Here is a 21,030-nt window from a genome sequence, read left to right on the forward strand (position 1 = left end):
GCTACATGATGGTGTATATTTTGTAGACATTGAAGAAGTTCTTCTGCACTACCGTGAAACAAACCGGTCTTATGAGTCTGCAAGAGCAGTGGAGTTTACATAGTTTAAGGGACACTCCAGCTATCATATGCACTTTAAATTAACATTTTCTTCAATTTGCAGAATCCTCACTCTCTCACTCTCTTTGTGCAGTTCTGCTTTTTTGGTAGCTTGTGACCTATTTTACAGCTTTACCTGTGTCGACTTCTTTTTTTTTTATTATTTTTTTTTTTATTTATTTTAATTTTTTTAACCAATGTGCCTTTTTCCTTCTGTATTTAACTTCTGGAAAGTATTTATTTTAGTTATTTTGGGGAAATGGCATTCTGTATGGTTTTAGGTTTACCTTGGAGCTATGCGTGTATTGACTCCCTTGTCATACTTTTGTATGTCTCAATTACTGTGGTTTCAGTATCTGTCAGCAGCTTTTAATTCCTAGCGCAAAGTCTGAAAAGCTGTGAAGGATCTGCCTGTGCATTTGGTTAGTGAAATACTCTCTATTCATCAGTCGTTGGTACTCATGTTTGCTTTGGATGACTGTGTTCGCTCCGTCTAGTGTTTGATATGCTTTTGTTTTAGCTATGTTTTGTGTGTGTGTGTTGTGAGGAAACTTATTATTGGAGTCTGCAACCATAATGTTCATAGATTTATAATGCTTTTTCTCCAAATGGCAGAGCTCAGGCAGTACAGGCCAACAGACCATCGAGACTTTGGGTATGGAGCCAAACAGAAAAAGGCCCCTAAATAGCAAAAGGAGGCTGAGAAATAATTAAAAGGACAGGAGTGTAAATCAGTTTTTTCCCCTATACTTATTGACAATATTTTTTTTTTTTAACATACATTTTGGGAATATCAGTATTTCTTTTCAAATAAACAAACTAAGTAATGCAACTGCAAATAACTAGCACAGACATGTCTTTCTGTGTCAAAAAAGCTTCATAAAGAAATGTTCCACTCTTCTGTCTCGCGACTGACAGTCCATTGGATTTAAAAACAATTCTGTGCCAGATGGAGGTCGGGGGGAAAAAATCTGGATTACAAAATGGGTTTTGAAGCAAAGTAATTGGACTGTTTTCATCTGCAAATAACCTTTAAAAATGACAGAAAAACATGCTTTCTATACTACTGGATTTATAGAATTAATAACAATATCACAGTGGCTTTTCCCAGAGACAAAATGGTTAGAGATTCAGTAATCTAAATAAATTTTTTTTTTCTCATGCTGGAGGATAAAGGTTAATTCTTATTAGCTAACATTGATAGGTAGTGATACCATAGAAGCTGATTAGGTGGTTGCTTAGGACGGTTCAGAGTACAGAGAAGGGGTGTGCATGTTATTGATTTTACAAGTTACATCACAACTCAACCTATGCATTGTATTCCTTTGTAAGTCTTTGTTGAGCCACCTGTATGTATTGAGCTATCGGTATATAAATTCCTGTTTTCTTGCCATGCTATATCGTTATTTTGAAGGCTACATGATGGTGTATATGTTGTAGACACTGTAGACGTTCTTCTGCACTACCATGAAACAAACCGGTCTTATGAGTCTGTAAGAGCAGTGCAGTTTACATAGTTTAAGGGACACTCCAGCTATCATATGCACTTTAAATTAATGTTTTCTCCCATTGGCAGAATTTTTTTTTCTTCGAAATCTAATCGATTATGAAAATAATCGTTGGTTGCAGCATTACTTCCAAGTTAAATAATGCATATTTAAAGTACTTACAAAGTTCTTTAATATGCATCATTCATTGATAGAGCTGTTGTGGGACACTGGAGTATCCATTTAAACTAAGAAATAGGGTATTCCTTATTAAGTTATCTTTTGCTTTCCTCTTCACAGTATGTTGGCGAACAATACTAAGTAGAAAAACTGCTTATCTTAATAGATAGAAATCATATAAAGTATATCTAATGTTCCTTATAGCAAACAAGCAGACTACGGTAACTATGTATCATTTTAGCGGAACCATCATTGGTAAATATAGAATTCTCCTTAACATGGTATAATCTACTTGGTTTTCCATTGCTTTAATCTTTTTAACTTTCACATTTTGACGATGTGATTTATATGTGGTATAGCTATCCTCTTTTACGGATTTAGTAAACCAAGGCACTATATGTGTAGCGGCTTTCGACGGCCAAATAAAACAAACTACCTGTCACATTTGATTTGACGTTTAACTAAAGAGCTTGTGAGAACTTCATATTAAGTTGTGTATTGCTACAAATTCTAAATCTAAGCATGGCTTAACCTTGAAGCGGCATCACATAAGCACTAGTGATTTTATGGCTTTTTACTGCTTTTCGCAAACTTGTCTGACAGATGTAGCATTTAATAATTACATCAATCACGTTATAAATAGATTTTAAGCTTGAAACAGGAAGGAAAGGGAGGAAGGCTTAGAACACAATCTTTAAGTCTTCTCATCCATCTATAAATAGTTTTATATTTCATTTTGCAAAATCAGACAACACTTTTTTCATATGTACGCATTTTAGCTTGTATTTTGCCGTGTGTATATGTACGTAGGGTGTGTGTGCAATCCCAAAAAGTAATATATAGATGATGTATTTGCGCACAGAACTCTGGCCTCACCTGTAATGTAGACAGCAAATTATATTAGGAAAGTGGGGGAACCTCCAAAAACACCCAATGTCTTTCCCTGAGTATCTGAACAATAGTTTTCTGAAACCTAATTTTGTGTGTCTTTCTCTAGACACGTAACCTAGGAAGGACTCTATAGGTTTCCATGAAGGATCCAGAAGTAGTGGGAGCAATGGGGTGCTCGCTGCTAGTTGCCCATGATGTTCTATTCTCTCTCCTTCATCACTGGAAAGAACATCATGAAGTTGTGAAGGGGTCATTGCTGCCTTCTCCTCCCTTGATGGCACAGCGGTGAAAGCTGTAATGTATGGCAGGAAAGCAGGAGTGATTACTTGGCGAAGTCTGAGCTGGAGGCATGACTTGCTGCCAGAGACTGCTTTCCAGGAAGGCCCGTGCTTGCAGTTTGCCTGGTTTGAATGGGTTGGAATGGGTAAGATAGCGGAGAATGTGTTTTTTATTTGCTTGGCCTCCGCTGGAGAGTAATGCATTATTAACACTTTGGGCCGGTCGGAGCTTTCAACAGCTTAGATGATGTGTATTCTCGTTTTTGTTGAAAACACTCTCTATTCCCATCATCATTCCTTTCCAGTCAGATGAGATTTAGAAGAGTGAAGGCACTTAAATAGGCACACATGACTCTTAAAAACAAAGTTTTAGTTTTAAAAGTTTTTTTTTTTGTTATACAGTTCAGCAGTTCTTAAAATGTGACAAACTAGCTGCCTGCTTACCTGATTTGGTGCACTGCTTGTGGCATACCTGTTGGCAATTATCTGTGAAAAGTTTTGTTTCATTTAAGAAGTCACTACAAGCAGGGGGTTTGTCTTCCAGAATGAGTGCAATCTTAACATACTTCTAGAGTCTAATATTCATAAGATGATTACTGTGATTATTTGGTTAGTGCAATTGTCATCAGCTCTGGGTTACATGAATCTCTTTTACACTTAAGAATTCTTTATAGTGGATCAAAATCCCTCCACTGTGCAATGTAAGCAAAAAAAATAAATGCATTTATGTCGACCTGGGCATGTGCAAGGCGCAAGGTATATCACTTCTAAAACTCTATTCTGTTACCTCTAGAAGTTGTTGTTTCTTTAGTAAGAAGAAAAATTAGAGGCTAAGAAACCTATATTGGATTTTTGGAACAGGTACATTATGAAAATATTTGACTTCGGTGAGTGGGGTAGAGGTTGAATTGCTTTGGCCTGCAGCACTTCCTCCCTATTGTCTAAAGAGCGATTTAGTTGTCAGAGAGACTGTGCCAATGTCGCCAGGAATCCCATCCATCTGTAAAATATAAACTAAGTATTTATTCGTATTTGGGCCAAGACGGCCTGCCTGCCTCCTGGCCGCACAGCGCCCCTTTAGCATTCTTTAGTTGATGCTTCTTGCTAAATCCTGACACATCTTAATTTTTATTTTAATTTTTTTTTTATTTTTTTTTTTCTTTCTTCAACATCATCCACACACACACCATAGTAAAAAGTACATATCACGCAACCCCCAATGTTCAAGCCTATCCAAGCTGTTCATTTGACTTTTTAAAATGAAGCTGTGACATTCTTTGCTTAAGAATTCTCCTGGTTTTACTCATTGTTTCCTGGGAAGACTCTGCTGTGGACAAAAATTCCTAATCTTCTACTTCTCAACAAGTTCTCAAGCGAGGCTGAATATTCAGCCAACTTCACAGTAAGAGGTGCCGTTGTCTATTCATTGGGAAATTACTTCTTTAAGGGGAACCAACACGATTTTTTATTACTAGTATATAATTAAAAATAAGTGTATAACCGTTTGTTCTAGCTCTGTAATAAGCCCGCGTTTTTGTCACATCTCTATAAAACAGACCTTGGTAGTGAGTAATGCCCAGTGATGGCTTTAATAGTTTTTTTAACTCCTTAAAAACCTTCATGACTTTAAAAAAAAAATAAATAAAAAAAAAAAACGGCCAAAAAATATATCCTGGCGGCATAGAAAGTAGCAGTGTGCACTCCCAAGCACGCCACTACTTTGCGGTTCCCTGGCAGTCTTCGGGGACAGCCGTTGACCCTCTTTCCTGAAGTCTTGCACGGTCATTTGATCAAGCAAGACTTCCAATATGGATGAATGGCTGGCCTCAGATGCATAAGCAGCATTATTTAAAATAAAAAAATCAAAGAAGAACGTATGCCATGCTGGATCGCTGTGATCGGGGATCTCAGGAAACCGCCATTCATGCTCCAGTGTCAGAAGTCTTAAGTGATCGCTTGATGAAGCAAGACTTCCATTATGAATTAATGGATGCTTTGCATTCTTAATGAACGCGATGCTCCATTCATTTGTGAGAAATTTACAAAAAAAAAGACCTAGGCATCACAAACAAAAATGTTAACGTTCCAAGTCTGGCAAAGGGAATGTGCTTGATCTATTTTGTGCCCTGTTACTTATGCACGAAGAAACCTATACATGGGGGTATTGCTGTAATCTGGAGATCCAGCCGAATGCATTTGGTGGGTTTTTCTACATTTGCATGTAAACTGTGAGAACAATACAAAAAAAAACATGGCAATTAATATTAACATTATGGCTCTCTTTGCCAAGACTGGGTGTAAATACATACCATGCATTGGTGCAAATGTCAGGTAATCTGAATGATACAGAAGCTGTAGCCAGCGGCACTGTTTACAGTAGCATGGATACCATGTTGATTTTGTGCCCTCAGAAGGATAATTCCCAGTACATTTAAGTTTTGCAATGAGCATAAACAAAATTCAGAGTCAGACGTTAAGCAAGGTTGGAATATGAATTTAGTCATGGCCAATAGAATGTTGGCTTTTCTACAGGTACAGCTGAGAAGGCCGTCAAGGTGACAATTCTTCATACTCTCACCTGGGGTTGCTCGGTACCCTCAAGTAAAACCGTGTGTACCCCAAATGTTGTTTACAAAGATTTGTCTTGTCTAAGGATTATCATCCCATCTGCAATACTGGGGGCTTTATTCACTAGTTACTGTATAAAGCAATGTATTTGGTGGTCTTGGAGAAAAAAGTCCCTTGGACTTCACCTTTAAGAGCCATATATGTATGATTAAAATTGTATGTTTCTGTAACAAGGACTAGTCTGCTCTACATAATGCATATTTATATATGAGAAGTTATCTCAGGTTTAACTGCATTATGTATGGTCCTTCTTGCAAGAGAAATCGACAAGCGTTGTCGAAGACAAGTGTCTGAAATTCCGTTGAGGACTTAAGCACACCCTGAACTTTACACAGTAAAATATTTTTTTGCTTACTCGATATTTGCTCATTATTGTTGTCCACCAGCATTGTCCTGCACTGCTTAAGATCAGAGTAATTGAGTCTGTTTTCACATCTGTCATTGAAACCTTTTGTGGTTTTTGAAGCTGTCCAGCTCATAGGAAGATACTATATTCATTTGTTATTCTCTGTTTACCTTCCAACTAAAGAGAATACATGTGTTTGTGTGCTCTGGCAATAGCTCTTCTAAAAGAGAGGTGTCCGATCCATTTATTTGAAAATGGAATGATATTCGAATAACATGCATGTTTTTATTAAAACTTGTAGGTGTTCTTTTTGGATTTTGAAGCGCCCATCATTGCAGTTGATGACAAATTTAAACGTTTTTAACAGCGTGTGAAAAGAAGTCTCCCAGAAAGATTGTGTAGCGTGTTCATAGGTCAATGACTTTGAAGACCTACGTCCTATTAATTGTCAACAGCAGGATCTGAAACTTGGTAACTTTTATGGAGAACTTCCCCTTTTCGTTGTCTTTATCATCCCTTTTCATGAGAATGGCGCAATTATATATTCATTAGGGTAATGAACTAGAAAACATGGTTTGGAAAACATGACAAATCTCTTTTCTGAAATCATTTTATGGTGGCTTATAGTCATGTGATTGTATGGATATGTTCATACGAGTTAGGAGAAATCAGTAGATTAGAACTTTTATGTTGCTTTTCTCAGCCTTTTCACTGACGCGTCGCTTCTGTCTTTTTGTTATTTGCATTACCTGTTTCTTATATAAACCATACAAATCCATCAGATAAACTGGAGCTAGTCTACTGCATTGCCATATTACTATATTTATTAAGGGTGCCGTTCCGCTTAGACAAAACATTCCTGGCACTTTCTAGAGTATTACGCGAATAAACTTAAGGAAAATGCCATTTTCATTCACACAAAGACTAAATGGAAGCCATTTAAAGGACAGCTGTAGTGAGGAAAAAAATGTTTCTTAAAATTCCTTTAACACCAATAACAACATAACTGCAGAAAAACTTTAATGAAGGGATATAGGAAATGCCTTTATCCCCAGCTCGTACACTCCCCATATAGCATCTCGGGTGCATCCATATTGCATAAGGTATCGGTCGAAAATTTGCGCATCCCCAGCTGTATGTGACGTTTTGAACATGTGTGGTGGCCATTTTTGTTACTGGCGCGTGACATTACTTGAATAGTGGAGGTGATGTGGTTTATTGGTGGCAGTGGCACAAAATGGACAAAATGGCCGAGCAGGGACGCACATCTTTGCTTGAAAGGAACCGATATATCCTTGCAAGGTGTGTCCAGGGCTACCCGCCGACATCAGTGGGTGGTCCCGCTGCTGTCATAGGAGATGGGCAGGGAGTGTGGCATTTCAGGACCCCGTTCCTGTGACCTGGTGGATTCGGGTGTTGAATTGTCTCCAGGCGAAACCCGTAGAATTCCCAGGTATGTATATGGGGAGTGTGAGAGCAGGAAAAAGGTATTTCCTATATCCTTTCATTAAAGTTCTAAAGCACCTATGGATTTGTGTTTGAGGGATTTCAAGATTTTATTTTTTCCCCATTACAGTTGTCCTTTTAAGAAGCTTTTTAAGTTTCCATGGCAACAACCTAGCAGTACCTGTTTATGGGAAGGGGTTAGACATCCAACAGTACCTAAGAATCGCATTTCTAAGTCTGTTTTAAATGGTATAAATGTTAAATTCGGCAGAGTAGGTGGAACATCTTTAAACTTCATACACCCATGAGCTGGATTTATTAGGTGTCTGCAGCTGCATTGCTGGGCTGCGATTATTTTATTTTAACTTGGAACTTGCATTTAGTATTTTTTCCAAATAGTTCTGATTAGATCTGCTGTCTAATCGGGCGGGCAGTCTTTTCTAACAATTGGTTGCTAGGTCCAGGTATTATCTTTGGATAGTTTGGTTACCATGGTGTCTCTGCCTATTCCTCCTGATACATCACTAATCAGTCTGTTGGGATCCTTTACCAGACTCTATGATGACTGAGAAGAAGCTGACAGTAGAGTTGGCAACAGGGTTTGTGGTGTTTAACTCCACTCTTCAACATGAAGAGCTAACACCAGCAGGTTTCTCCAAATAGAATGACAGGGATGGCCCTGTATAATGCATAATTTAATAAATGAGCAGACTTTAGAGGGATCTCACTGTAAACACATTATACAGGTTCAGCCAAGCACTTTCTGCATCAGAATCTCACTGTGGTTGGCCCTTTTTAATATATAGTCAAGTAGCTGAAACACAACTCTCCCTTTAGTGAATAGACCTCAATATTTTGCTCCATTGAAACACACTTTCGCTACAATGTTATCTTGTCTCAGGGGTGTACCTAGAGTATTTGGCACCTGGGGCGGATCCTGTAAGTGGCACCACCCCCCACCAAATGTAAAGACATCTACAAAATTATGTTAAGAATATTTATTGCACCAATTTGTAAACTGTATGTCAACTGTAAACAACAAGAAATCTGAAAAAATAAATTAATAACTTATAAGTAAAATAAATACGTTTAAATAACATTTACTGAACATATAATAGTGCTTTCTTTAATAACTCCAAAAAAACAGCGTCCACATTGCCCACATAGAACCTGACCAGCACCCAAATTACACACACATAGGACGTGTCATCTTTGCCCCCAAACAGCCCAGCATGAGTCAGCATTGTTCCCAAACAGCCGAGTGTACGCCATCTTTGTCCCATAAACACGCTACCTGTGCCATCTTTGTCCCATAAACACCCTGCCTGTGCCATTTTTGTCCCATAAACACCCTGCCGTTACCATCTTTGCCTTTTTGACAAATCAACTATACACCTATGATTAACACAAACACTTTTACAGTCACTCACTAATTCACTTTCATTCACACAATTCATTCACACAATCATTTAGTCTTTCACACAAATTATTTACACATATTCATTGATGCATTCTCACAAATTCACTAATTCTCTCACTCATTCAAACAATTCATCCACACATTAATCCATTCATTTTCACTCTCTCATTCTGACTCTTTATTTCAATATTCTTGCTACCCTCCTTTCTCCCTATCTACCCATTCTCACCCCCTTCTGCCCTATCTACCCCTTCTCACTCCCTTCTCCCTATCTACCCTCTCCCCCCTTTGAAGTTCACTTACCTTTCAGGAGTCCTGCGGTGGGGGTGCAAGGCCTCTGTCTCCCCAGCTCTGCCACTGTATGGAACAGTATAGAGTGATGGGAGTTATGATGTACTTTAGAGCATAATAATATAATGAAAAAGACACTGGAAATGGTACAGCATAACACCCATCACTCTCACACATTTACCAATCCACACATACCAATCCACAGATTCCACACTTACCAATCCACAGATTCCACATTTACCAATCCACATTTACTAATCCACAGATTCCACGCATACCAATCCACAGATTCCACGCATACCAATCCACAGATTCCACGCATACCAATCCACAGATTCCACACATACCAATCCACAGATTCCACACATACCAATCCACTCTCACTGAATGATTTCCTACCTTTCCTCTTTTCTTCTTACAGCAGTAAGCTCATTTTCTTCCTCTTCTTCTGTCTTCTTCGCTCCTCTTCTTCTGTCTTCTTCGCTCCTCTTCTTCTGTCTTCTTCCGGGTCAGAGGGCACGGACGGCGGTGGGCGCGGCTTCAGTGTTGTGCGCCGGGATCTGAAAACAAACCCCGGCGCACAACAGTAGTTGCCGCATGGATCGCGAGGGAGCGGTATCGGAGGTCTTTAACAGACCTCCGGCTCCCTTGAGTGATTTTAAGCCGGTTCAAGGGAACCGGCTTAAAATCACTCAAGGGAGCCGGAGGTTTGTTAAAGACCTCCGATACCGCTCCCTTGCGAGCCTTCTCCTCCAGCGGCGGATATTACTGTCCGTCTCTGGAGGGGTGCCGGCAAGTTGGCACCCCCCTGATGAGCGGTACCCGGTGCGGACCGCCCCCCCGCCCCCCTCTTGGTACGCTACTGTCTTGTCTATCTATTTTGTACTGCGTTTTGCATTACCTGTCACAATACCTTAGTATGTAAATGATTTAACCTACTATTTGCACTTTAGCGAATAGAACATACTTTTGACTATTTCCTATGTTCTTTGTGAACCCAAAACATAACTGTATTTCACCAAACTCCCTGTTTGAAGGACAGATGAACATAATGTCCTCCAATAAAAAAAGTGTTTGGCTCACCTGAGCTCAGGCAATGAATAAAAACCTGGACCAAGGACCACAAATACATTGTTCTAAAAATTGGCCCACTGCCTTTATTCATCAAGGTCTCCCCAGCTTGCTTTGCAAATTTACTCTGTTTTATTCTACTGCTTTTGCGACTTAATGTCCTACGCCTGCATTTTGATCGACAGGGTCCTTACAGCCTACTGGATCCACCGCAGGTCCGATTATTCAGGAAAAGGTTTACCATTTACATAGAAAACTGTTTTTCCCGTTATTTGATTAACAACTGGCAACTCTCCCCTCATCATCCAGAGGTTGTTTCTCCTTAAAAACCCACCACTCCAACGAGGACAATAACCACTAAGAATAATCACCAGGTCCCTTTGCTGATTCCCTAACAATGTTACATTTAATCTGTACCCCACCTCACCAACCGGGCTGTTTAATTTCTTTCACCACACGGATCCAGCCACTCTGTTGTAGAGTTTGACCGGTAATATAACCCAACAACCGGGCAGACAAATCACACCAACCGTCTGTTAGCGTGTCCTGAAATATTGGGCAAATAGATCCACTTAATAGACAACAGCAGTTGATTTCTTCTGTAGTCCACTTAAGGTCCAATAATGTGAAGATCTTTTGACAATTTAGAAAATGTTAGGTTTTTTTATTACTATGCATGTTGATAAAGTTGGTGTTTGGTTGGTGTTCCATCTGTTCTGTCTACTCTGCTTATTTAAATACTTTAGTAACTCAATGCCACTTTAGAGACCTCATTCCCAGCATTTTTATATTCCCAAACCTTTTCCAGAAATGGCTTATCGTCCTGTCAAATTGCTGCCTCATTGATAACTTTGTCCTGTCATAGAAACTCAAAGTGCATAAATGATTTTGTGTTTTTGCACATAAGCCTTCAGATCAAGCGATGAGTCTGCTAAGCTTTGCTTGCTTATCAATCAAGAGAGTGTAATTTAATGTGTGGGAAAGCAGTTTTAAAGGATCCGTCAATACGTGATTATTTGTTGTTTAGAACAAATGCCTTCCTCCACCTAAGGGGGGTGTTTATAAGCATGAAATCTTTAGGAATATTTTTTGGGTATTTACATATTTTAGTTGGCATAGGTGAAAATTGGGAGGTGGGAAATTCTTTCTGCAGGCTCCACAGCTTAACTTTGGCTCCCAGAAAATGGAAATAAATGTTTGGATCCAAAGCGCATTCCCTTCCCATAGCTCTGTGATTAACAATGACTTACTCCTTCACTCTTCATTTGAAAGAAAAAAAACTAAGAAAATCAGCTTTGAGTTTAGTAAATAAAATTTAGGACCCTTTGTATGGTCTATAACCTAGTTCCAGTTGTGTATTGCACACCTTTTTGGTTACGCTGGCTTAAGGAAGAAGATAAGATGTTATCTCGTCACAAATAAGTCAAGCATTAGAAAATCAAAACTGAATGTTCCTTTTATTTTTTCAAAGGGCACTGTTACAGCTTTTATCACTGCTAAATGAATGTACTAAAACTAGATATTGCTTGTGCTTTTTGTTTCTCAGTCGGTGTCGTTGGTTTGAAGACATTTAAGCTATGTTCGGGTTTTGTCTTAGGAGCTATGGCATCCGGTTTCTCCGAGACACGTGATTTCTTGCGTTAAGTTTGAATCCTGATAAGTTTTTGATCTAGAACATTGCAAAAGTATTCCCACGTCATGTATTATAAATAAATAAATATTTTTTCTATAGAGATTAGGGGCCACATCAAAGGGCAGATATCGTTGCTATCTTGTTATAGCCAAGAAAGAGGTGTATCTGGATCACATTTGGTGTTGATTGTAAAGCAGTGGCTCATGGGATTTGCCAAACAAAATGCTCAAGTGAATATTTTGGAAGAAGATTTGACTCTGTATAAAATGAGAGGATCATTTATGCTCCTCATTCTACTTCATCAGCTGGTGACTTAAAAGTAGAGATTTTTGTCAAGTAGTTAATGGACATAGTATTTGTATGAAAAATTAGAAGGGTTGCTATTAACTTTTTTTAAGAAGCTGCTCCATGTTATTTTGACATTGAGGTCAACTGTAGATGTCCACCTGTCCTCCAGGGAAATGGCCTATTTTCTCCCTGTGGAGAGAAGAAGAAACATTGTCTGGTTGAGGTTCTGCAGCGCCGTCCTTCATAGGTAACAGGAGTAACCCATGAATAAGATTCTGCATTGACTTATGACTTTGGATGCTTAATATAGTGTTATTTTTATGTGTTTTAATATAATTGATCCTTTTTAATGTAAATCCATATTTATCATGCAGTAGCTGCATTGACAGTGACAAAATCCCAGATTTTATTTATTTTTTTACTATGATAATTGTAGTTATTATTTCTACAAATGGGGGTGGCATTATGATTAAATATTTGAAGAAAATTGAATGTGGATGAGACTCAGGATGTTTAATAATGTTAAGAAGAAATCCAGTTCGGTAGGTCGGTAGGTTCTCATACATTCATTCGCAACCATTTATTATGTCAAATCCCTAATCAGTGACTCCTTTTCAACACAGCCCCTCAACATTATTGATGTCCGTAAAAAAGAAAGTGTTACATTCCTCCAAAATCCTATGATTTCATTTAGTTCTGCTGTCATGTAATATGAGTCAGTGGCTCTTAATTGTGTGGTAACCATAGTTACTTGTATAGACACTTGTAAATGGATCTGCTTTTTATCAGCGTGTTTCTTTCCAGTAATCCTTACTTCTGGCTTCCTGCCATTGCAAGACTGCTGTCCTATTGCAGGAGTTGAAGTGGGGTGGGGGTGGAGGGGTCACCCTGTCAACATAATCTCACCTTGGATTCATTTGAGGTTTTCAGTCCCAATGATTTTGGCACTTAGCTCGGCCAGCACATTTGCACTCCATCATTATGCTAGTTTTCCGTTGCGCTCTCCTGCTATTGGAAGGGGTCCACTAAACCAGCGGCCCCCTGGTCCATCTCGGTGAGAAGCCAAGAAATATGTCTGCTGGCTTATCCCTGAAAGTATAGTTCATATGTTTTCGTGCAAGCATGAAAGTAGTTTTGTGGGAAGAATGAGCAACCATCTTGCGGGTGGGTCAGTACAGAGAATATTTATTTGTGAAATTATCAGTCATTTGGAAGACAGCCTAAGCATCTTGTGGAAAACTAGGTTACATTCTTTAAAAAAAAAGTTTTCAAGAATGATTCACACATCAACACTGGGAAAGAACCTACTTTTACATATAGACAAACTGGCCTAGAATTCCAGTGGGTAGTCTGATGTTTTTTGTGTGTGCCAAAATGCCAAAGGATAAACTGACATTTTGATCATTTAACAGGAATACGTGCCCCTCTATGGTTGACATGCCTTTATACCATGCCCCTATTACATTGGTGGTATTTCTACTGTAATCCATGGGAATTTGTAATGGTGTGTTATTTTCCCTTTCATGCTAAATGTAATATTGCATTTTTGTTGATAGTCTTACTTACTCATCCTTGCACTTAGGCCTGGATAGATAAAACACTTAACGAAGATTTATTTTTCTTAAAAATGTATTTATTGAAATACATACAAATGCAGAACCCCCCTGCCTATACTGTATTTTTCTTCTCCTTACAGTATGAGTGGTTTTCTCACAAAGCTTAGACAGCAATAAATTTAAAGGCAAGAAGTAACAGGGGGTCGTGCCAATGCTTTTTGAATTTTGTGCAGTTCCTATACCTGGTTCACAGGAGATGTTTGGGTGCCAAATGCGGACAGTGTTCCACTGCAGTTCTGTTTGTGCTTTCACATATATATATGAAGATCAAGCGCCTTAAGGACATCTTACTGGGTCTTACCAGCTGTTGCCAACTCACATACTTTGGGTCATATCTTATTCCCACTTATCAGTCTTACAATTTCTGATCTGCATTTATTTTGGTTATATTAATACAAAATCCTTCTCTCTTTTATTTAGTGAAGTTTTTATTCTGTGGTTTTATAACTTTTTTTTTTGGTCTTCTGTCACACACCCAACCACTCCTCTTGTTTCCCTAGTCTTTGAATCTGTCTGGGTTACCTTCTTTCCTAGCTGTAGCCAGCCATTGTCTGACCGAGTAAACAAACTTTAATGACATAAGAACCCATTTCCTTATACCAAGCACATACTCGGTCTTTGGCTACAGTGCTTATTTGCAGAGCATTTTCTGTCTGTACTCTTTAAACATTAGAGTCTTAATAATATCCTGAATAATAGTCTTTTGTCCCGTATCAGACTGTGGCCTTGTGTCGCATGCGATCTCCAAAAGTTAAGCGAGCTGGTAACCTGCTAAGCTGCCATCTCCCTTAGAAGAGTGAATCACAGCTGTCCTATTGACCACAAACCAAAGGATTGCTTTATGACCGATCCACAAGCATTTGCTCCAGTTCTGTAGTAATGTCATGCTCACAAGATATAGCAAGACTGTAGAGAGGAGCATGGATGCTGAACCCTACATTTTCAGATGCAGATTTTCTGTCACATGTTCAAAATGACTGATGCCACCTGGACAACTTTCAGGATCCCACTCCACCTTACATATAGAACAATGATAATAGGACCATGCATTGAACCTGGCTGACATCAGTCCACAAAGGACAAAAGTATGCAAAAGCGAACCGTAATGTTTTCAGTCTGTCTGCTGCCCCTAGTCCAAGGTTCTCCAAAAAAAAAATAAATAAAAAAAAAGCCATAGAGGGTGGCTCTTTATGAAGTTGAACCCTTCTGTACGTTACGCATCTATTGAATGTTCATCTCTTGAAAGATATAGTGTTAGGCTAGTGTTTCCCACAATGATGGCCTTGTTATAGTCCTCTCGGTTTCCCGACCAGCAGTGAACCCTAAGTAACACAGCCAGTGCTAGAAGAGGAAGCAATGTCTTAGCTCGCTCCCTTGATACTGTAAGGGTTACTGACCCTATAAGAAGAAAAATACATGAAAAGCCCTCTTTTTGAACAGAATTGTTTGTGTTTCCAAAACATTGTGACTTCCTGTTGGAGGCCCTGAGCTCTTTAACTTCAACATCTGCTCCTATGCTATAAATAGCTGAGAGCACTTCCTTGAGAGCGCGCTGTATATTTAAAGTGATGCTTCTTCCAAAATTGTGTAAAAAAAGGAGGTTCAGTCCACTGAGAACATTTTAGGATTAAATAGACTATGTTCGGAGTTCTTATGGCAAGATATACGTTTCATTTGGCCCTTTTACATCATTAAATCTTGAGGAGTCTTGTAAGAACTCCATGAGTTGCTCTGGGTGGGATGGAGGGGTTGAGTGTCCTCCTTGAACAACTTGTAGAAACACTTGATCTTGTTTGATTCATGATTTGGTAAATGTACTTCTTAGCGTCTAATTAACCCGCTCAGAATTGCCAGTTTTTACCTTTAGTTATAATAGACTTTTGCGTTTTGGGCAAATTTTTTATACTTTAATAGTTCATGTACGCAAGGAGGGTTTAAGGGGGTTGAAAACTGGGCAGACACTAGTGGCATTGCGCAACCAGTTGAATGTGATAATTGATCGGTTTCCTTTCGCCCACGTGCCTGAATCTGTCTCCTCTTCTCTAGATTTGTCATCCGCTAAAAGGAAATTTGCTGGTTCGCTGAACGAATTCAAATTCCAGTGCATTGGTGATGCAGAAACAGATGATGAAATCTGCATTGGTAAGAAAAAGATGTCTCTTACCTGTCGCTGTCCAAGGTCTACCTAAGGAAACGCTTGTCTAGGCAGCATTTTGAACTTCCATTCAGCTAAAAAAAATATTTAGCGTTTTACAGATTCCTGGCTTAGTGACAGTGCCATCTTAATCCAGCATTACATTATCCAGAAACCTCTTGATTTGTGCCAGTATTCTGGACACATGTTGATGTTTCCAACGTCGTAACTACTGCTTTGGCCTGATTTCCGCAAGTCCTAAATGGATGTTTTTCTTACTTGCAGATATTAATTCGGGGTAAAATTTTAACTCAATACAGGCCTGTCTTTTGAAACCAAAATACCAATGAATTTAAATTGGTATTTTAATCCGTGTATAATTTTAGATTTAGTGGCATTTTTTTGTATACATGAAATGAAATATGGCATAAACTTTTTTTTTTTTTCCAATGTAAAATGATCAATAGCGATTGGTTGCCAATAACATTTTGAAGCAGGAGATTAGCACTCCCTAACATAACAATAAATGGATCCAAATTACAGTGGAAAATGTTCCATCGGTCAACATGTTGTGATCTATTTGTTAGGTTCCCTCATGCCAATGGGATGACTACTTACAATAAGTGGGATTCATTGCCAGAGATGCGTCTTATCACATGTAGTTTAATAGTGGTCCTTTCATAGATTGCAAAAGAAAATAAATTATATAAAAAACGATTATTTTATTTTATTGTAAGGACTTATTACAATAATTGATCTAATAGTGTACTGCATTGAATCCAGCCCATTGTACGGACTTGTACACGCGTTTAAAAGTATGTGATCATTTTTGTTTTATATTCTATAGTTTCGTGTTTACTTACACTATTTCAGATCTTCAGTATGTTAATTCATGATTGTTTATGGACGCTGAATTTCAAAGTGGTTTTAAACCAATACCAGACCTTGCACCGTGGACAATGAGAAATGATTAAAAAGGGCCATTGCTATTTGCCGCAGTCTTGCGGCATTTGAACGTTTCGCTGTTTAAAACCAGAATGACATCAGGATTCTGAAGTCTTGGTTAATGCCTTATACCTTGAGGCAATCAATCAGAGGAGCGCGAGTGCCGACACAAGGAGGAAGTTATCAATATGACTGCTGTTTGCAGACATCCCTTTCGACTTCAGTGCATTGTTCTGATTTCCTTCCATTGCTGTTTCAGCGAGATCCCTGCAGGAATTTGCTGCCGTATTGGGGAATCTTGAAGACGAGAGAATGCGGATGGTAAGTGGTCCCAGAGATAAAGCTATTACCTGTAAAACATTATGCAGGGCAAGCAATTTTTACCCCTGTCATGAGAGAATTTTTATTTTTATTTTATGTAAAGACATTCCAAAGACAAATTCTAATTGTAATATGAACTTTTGTAGGTAATGAGATTAACCCACACTCTGATACCCAATTTGCCCAAATGTTTGCAAGATCTTGGTCTACATAGAGACCTGAATCATATCATGGCTGGAAAGTATAGAAACATCCTTTTGGACCATAAGATTTTAGAGTTGTGGATAATCTAAACAGATGTGTGTTTTTATATTTTTTTTTGTCAGATTGAGAATGCTGGAGAAGTTCTTATAACCCCACTTGAGAGGTTCCGTAAGGAGCAGATTGGTGCAGCTAAGGTAAGCAGCACGTGATGTTCATTTATTTTCCTTAATTGAACATCAACTACATATTTGCACGTATCAAATGTACAATATGTCTATTTTGAAAACAAATATTTTGCCGCAATTTAAGACGCAAACTGAGACAAAAACTTTATGGTATAGCTCCTCTGTCTTACTTGTACCCCAGGCATCCAGAATTCATGCTGAATCACAGATTTCATGGGGCAAATGCTCATATTGTACATTGTACACAGCAACACGGTCTAATGATGGCTGCCAATTATTATCACTATACAAGAATAATGAGTTGAATGGGTTGGTTGGCGAGAGGCCCAGCTGGATTAAAGGAAGAGGGAGGAAGGTTAGATGGAACTTGGTTGAGAGATCATGTTTTGGTCGTGGGTAGTGAGAACGTGTGCATGTGTGGCAAGTTTGCCTGGCTCATGTGGTGGTGGAATTTTCATATAACTCCGAATTACTGGGATTTCACAATTCAAACGCCATTCACAACGTTTATGGAAATGATCTCTTGCTAATTAGATCTTCTATCTGTTACCCAGTCCATAGGTTTGCTCTCTTAATACCGGATTCAGTTTCTTAACTGTTATGAAATTGGTTGACCTTTCAATTTCTTTTTCTTTTTTTTTTTTTTTTGGTAGGAGGTGAAAAAGAAATATGACAAGGAAACTGAAAAGTACTGCAGTGTGCTGGAAAAACACACAAACCTTTCATCCAAGAAGAAAGAAGTTCACTTGCAGGAGGTGAGGTTTACGCGGTGGCACCGTTTCTAAATGGGAGACCGCACAGGGATGCTGTACCTGCCTGAGCACGACTGTGATGAACGGGTACCGAAGAGGACTCGGACGTTTCTGGGTCTGTTTGTGATTGGCAGATCATGTGGTGGCCCCTGTACATTTCTGCGCACATTTGTTATTGTCGGACCTTTCAGCGTCTTGGATAATCTTATGTGCTCTACTGGCTCTGTCGGATGGCAGTTTTATTAGACACGTCATACAAACCAATAGCTAGACAGCCCTGTTTTGTATAAACAATGCATATCTTTGCATCAGTAAAACCGAAGGGCGCGTTCCTCTTCCGCTGAATTAGGTTTCCCTTAAAATAATATGTTGGATAGTCTTCTGCTCCTGCTACAATGCTTGTAGAGTGCACGAGCCTTTCCCATCTCCATGCACCCACGCATTCTGTCTTGTAGCAGGCCTTTACGTTAATGACACGCGCCGTTCACAGCCGAGTTCGTTGGTGGAACCACGGGTGATGTCACTGCCCCTTTACACTTCTCTTACTTAAATATTATACAGATAATGACTAGATCTGTTTAAAAGAAGCATATGTTTCCGATTTGTTAGATCACTAAAACAAAGATGTTTATGAAAGCCTTGCCCATGAAGGACCAACTACTTCTAAGTTTACTCTTATTTTTATTTTTTATTTTTTTACACTTTTTTTTTTGCCTTTTCGGTGTAACTCCATGAGGTGCTGGCTTTAGATATTTCTTTCCCGGTTATTAGCCGGCCTAAGTGAATCATAGCATGTAACATAATGAAGGCCGTCTGCTTTGGCTGTCTGGCCTGCACTTTGTATCTGGCTATAAAGGTTTAAATAGATAGGCAGATAAAGATGTGACTCACTTTGGAGCTCGCACAGATGGTAAAACATTTAATGGATTTCCACAGCAGTAGCCGTTCCACAATGATTAAGCACTTTCATTCTTATTTTACTTTTTTAAATGACCTTCTATGTTTTTATAGCCGATCAATTGAACATGTAGAGAAAAAGCTGCAGAATTTTGAGGGCTTTTTGTGGTAGATTAAGAAAGAAACATACTTTTTGTACTAAATGGATGAACAGTCTTATTCAAAGTATTCCTAAAACACGGTATTCAGATAAGTGCGCTTCTTTTGCAGGAAGAGCGTGGCTGACCCTGTATGATGTATAGTTAAATGAGATTTTTCTCCTCATCCAACATCCGTTCTTGCTGGAGAAACTTGGCAGTTTTGGCCATTTTTAATGACGTTGAAGCAAGGCTGTGGTGTACTAGTATAGTGTATTTAATTTATATAAATTTATTCATGCCACTTACTTTGTGACAAATTTAGGCTTTTGACCGTGTCTGCACACAGTGAGTTTTAGTTGTTTATTAAATACTGTCCTGTTCCTGAGTAGAATTTACTCTGCTGGCTAAACTTCTAATTTGTGAACAACACAAAATAGTTTGGATTAACCTTCTATTTTAACATATATTCTTCATCTTCATTGATAAATATTGCTACAAAACCAGGCCAGGGTCTCTCAGTTGTCTCTCAAACCTGTTCCTGAGTAGTTTAATACAGTTTCCCATTAACGCTACCACCCAAACCTCTACTTTAGAAAAAATAATAATAATAAAAAAATATATATATATACCTATATATAAGTTCCCTGCTACTGCTGCTTCTGTTTGACCGTCTTTACTCTGGGGAAGCCTTTTTTTTATTTCTATAATATTGAGGACATTCGCTTCAGTCATTCCTGCTCCATAGGGCATCATTTTCAATCTCCAATCTACTTTGTTGCTTTGTTTTCACTTGCAACAGAGTTGAAAAGATACTCGCAAACAAAAGATACTTCACCACAAATGGAAGCAATACATGGATAGCTTCTTTCTCTTCTCTTTTGGGTAGAAATCGCACATCAAGGGAACAAAATTCTGTAATTCGGGAGCAAAAGATATGTTCCATGACAAATCAATCGGTCTTTGGCTGCAGAAATTCATCTTGACAATCATCAGGAACTTTTTCAACTGCCAATGGATTCTGCACTTAATCCAACTCTTCATCACTCAGTTCAGGAAATATTGGCTTTTTTTTTATCTTGATCTTTTCTTCCAATTTTCCGGTTTGCTCATGAAAGCTTTCAAGAAATCAATGACTTCCGTGATGTATTTCTTCCTTGCATCTGAAGATTTAGTTTATTCACTTACTCCAAAATGTCACCCAAATTGGCAAAGCACCTGATCTATTCCTCACCATTCAACCATCTTACCCTGAACTTCACAAAAATAATTTAGCTCATCTCTAAGCTCAGATGCTCACTCGGTTATATTTTCTCTGGAAAGTCACGTAAAAGAAGCAAATGATGACCTGCATCCATGTCAATAGATTGTAAGCTCCTTTGAGCAGGGCCCTCCTCACCTGTTGTCTCTGTAAGATTGTTACATACTACTTATGTCCTGTCTACTCATCGTACAGCGCTACAGAGTTTGATGGTGCTATATAAAACAAATAATAATAATATATAACTGGTTGAAAAGAGTTGAGAGCTCCTCAACATCACAAAAGTTAACAAAAAAATCTTCCCTTTTTAGAGCTCCCTTTTTCACACTAACGTGTAATCAATAACATAAGCTTTTGTCTTCAACATCCATCCGTACAGCAGCCACGGACATTATCCTACAAAAGATTTTCTGATTCAAAAGAAACATTTTCCAAAAAATCTGAGTCCTTGGTAGTTGTTTTACGAGAACAAAAGAGAAACTCCTCTTCAAATGAACCTGAGTGAACAGCAACCGGGAACA

The 21,030-nt window shown here is 38.6% G+C and overlaps 1 protein-coding gene across 1 annotated transcript in view; it reads left to right on the forward strand.

The window, feature by feature from the left end:
* The window catches only part of LOC149297890 (rho GTPase-activating protein 26), a 154,578-nt gene that overhangs the window by 22,854 nt on the left and 110,694 nt on the right, over window positions 1–21,030 (forward strand). Inside the window, exons 2-5 of the mRNA XM_089488026.1 lie at window positions 15,720–15,815; window positions 17,012–17,073; window positions 17,400–17,471; window positions 18,116–18,217. Coding sequence (XP_089344152.1) covers window positions 15,720–15,815; window positions 17,012–17,073; window positions 17,400–17,471; window positions 18,116–18,217 — 332 coding nt within the window. The remainder of the gene's footprint in view (window positions 1–15,719; window positions 15,816–17,011; window positions 17,074–17,399; window positions 17,472–18,115; window positions 18,218–21,030) is intronic.

This window comes from Sceloporus occidentalis, unplaced genomic scaffold, assembly GCF_023333645.1.
Source record: "Sceloporus occidentalis isolate IW3139 unplaced genomic scaffold, rSceOcc1.0.p SCAF_36, whole genome shotgun sequence".
Classification (NCBI taxonomy): domain Eukaryota; kingdom Metazoa; phylum Chordata; class Lepidosauria; order Squamata; family Phrynosomatidae; genus Sceloporus; species Sceloporus occidentalis.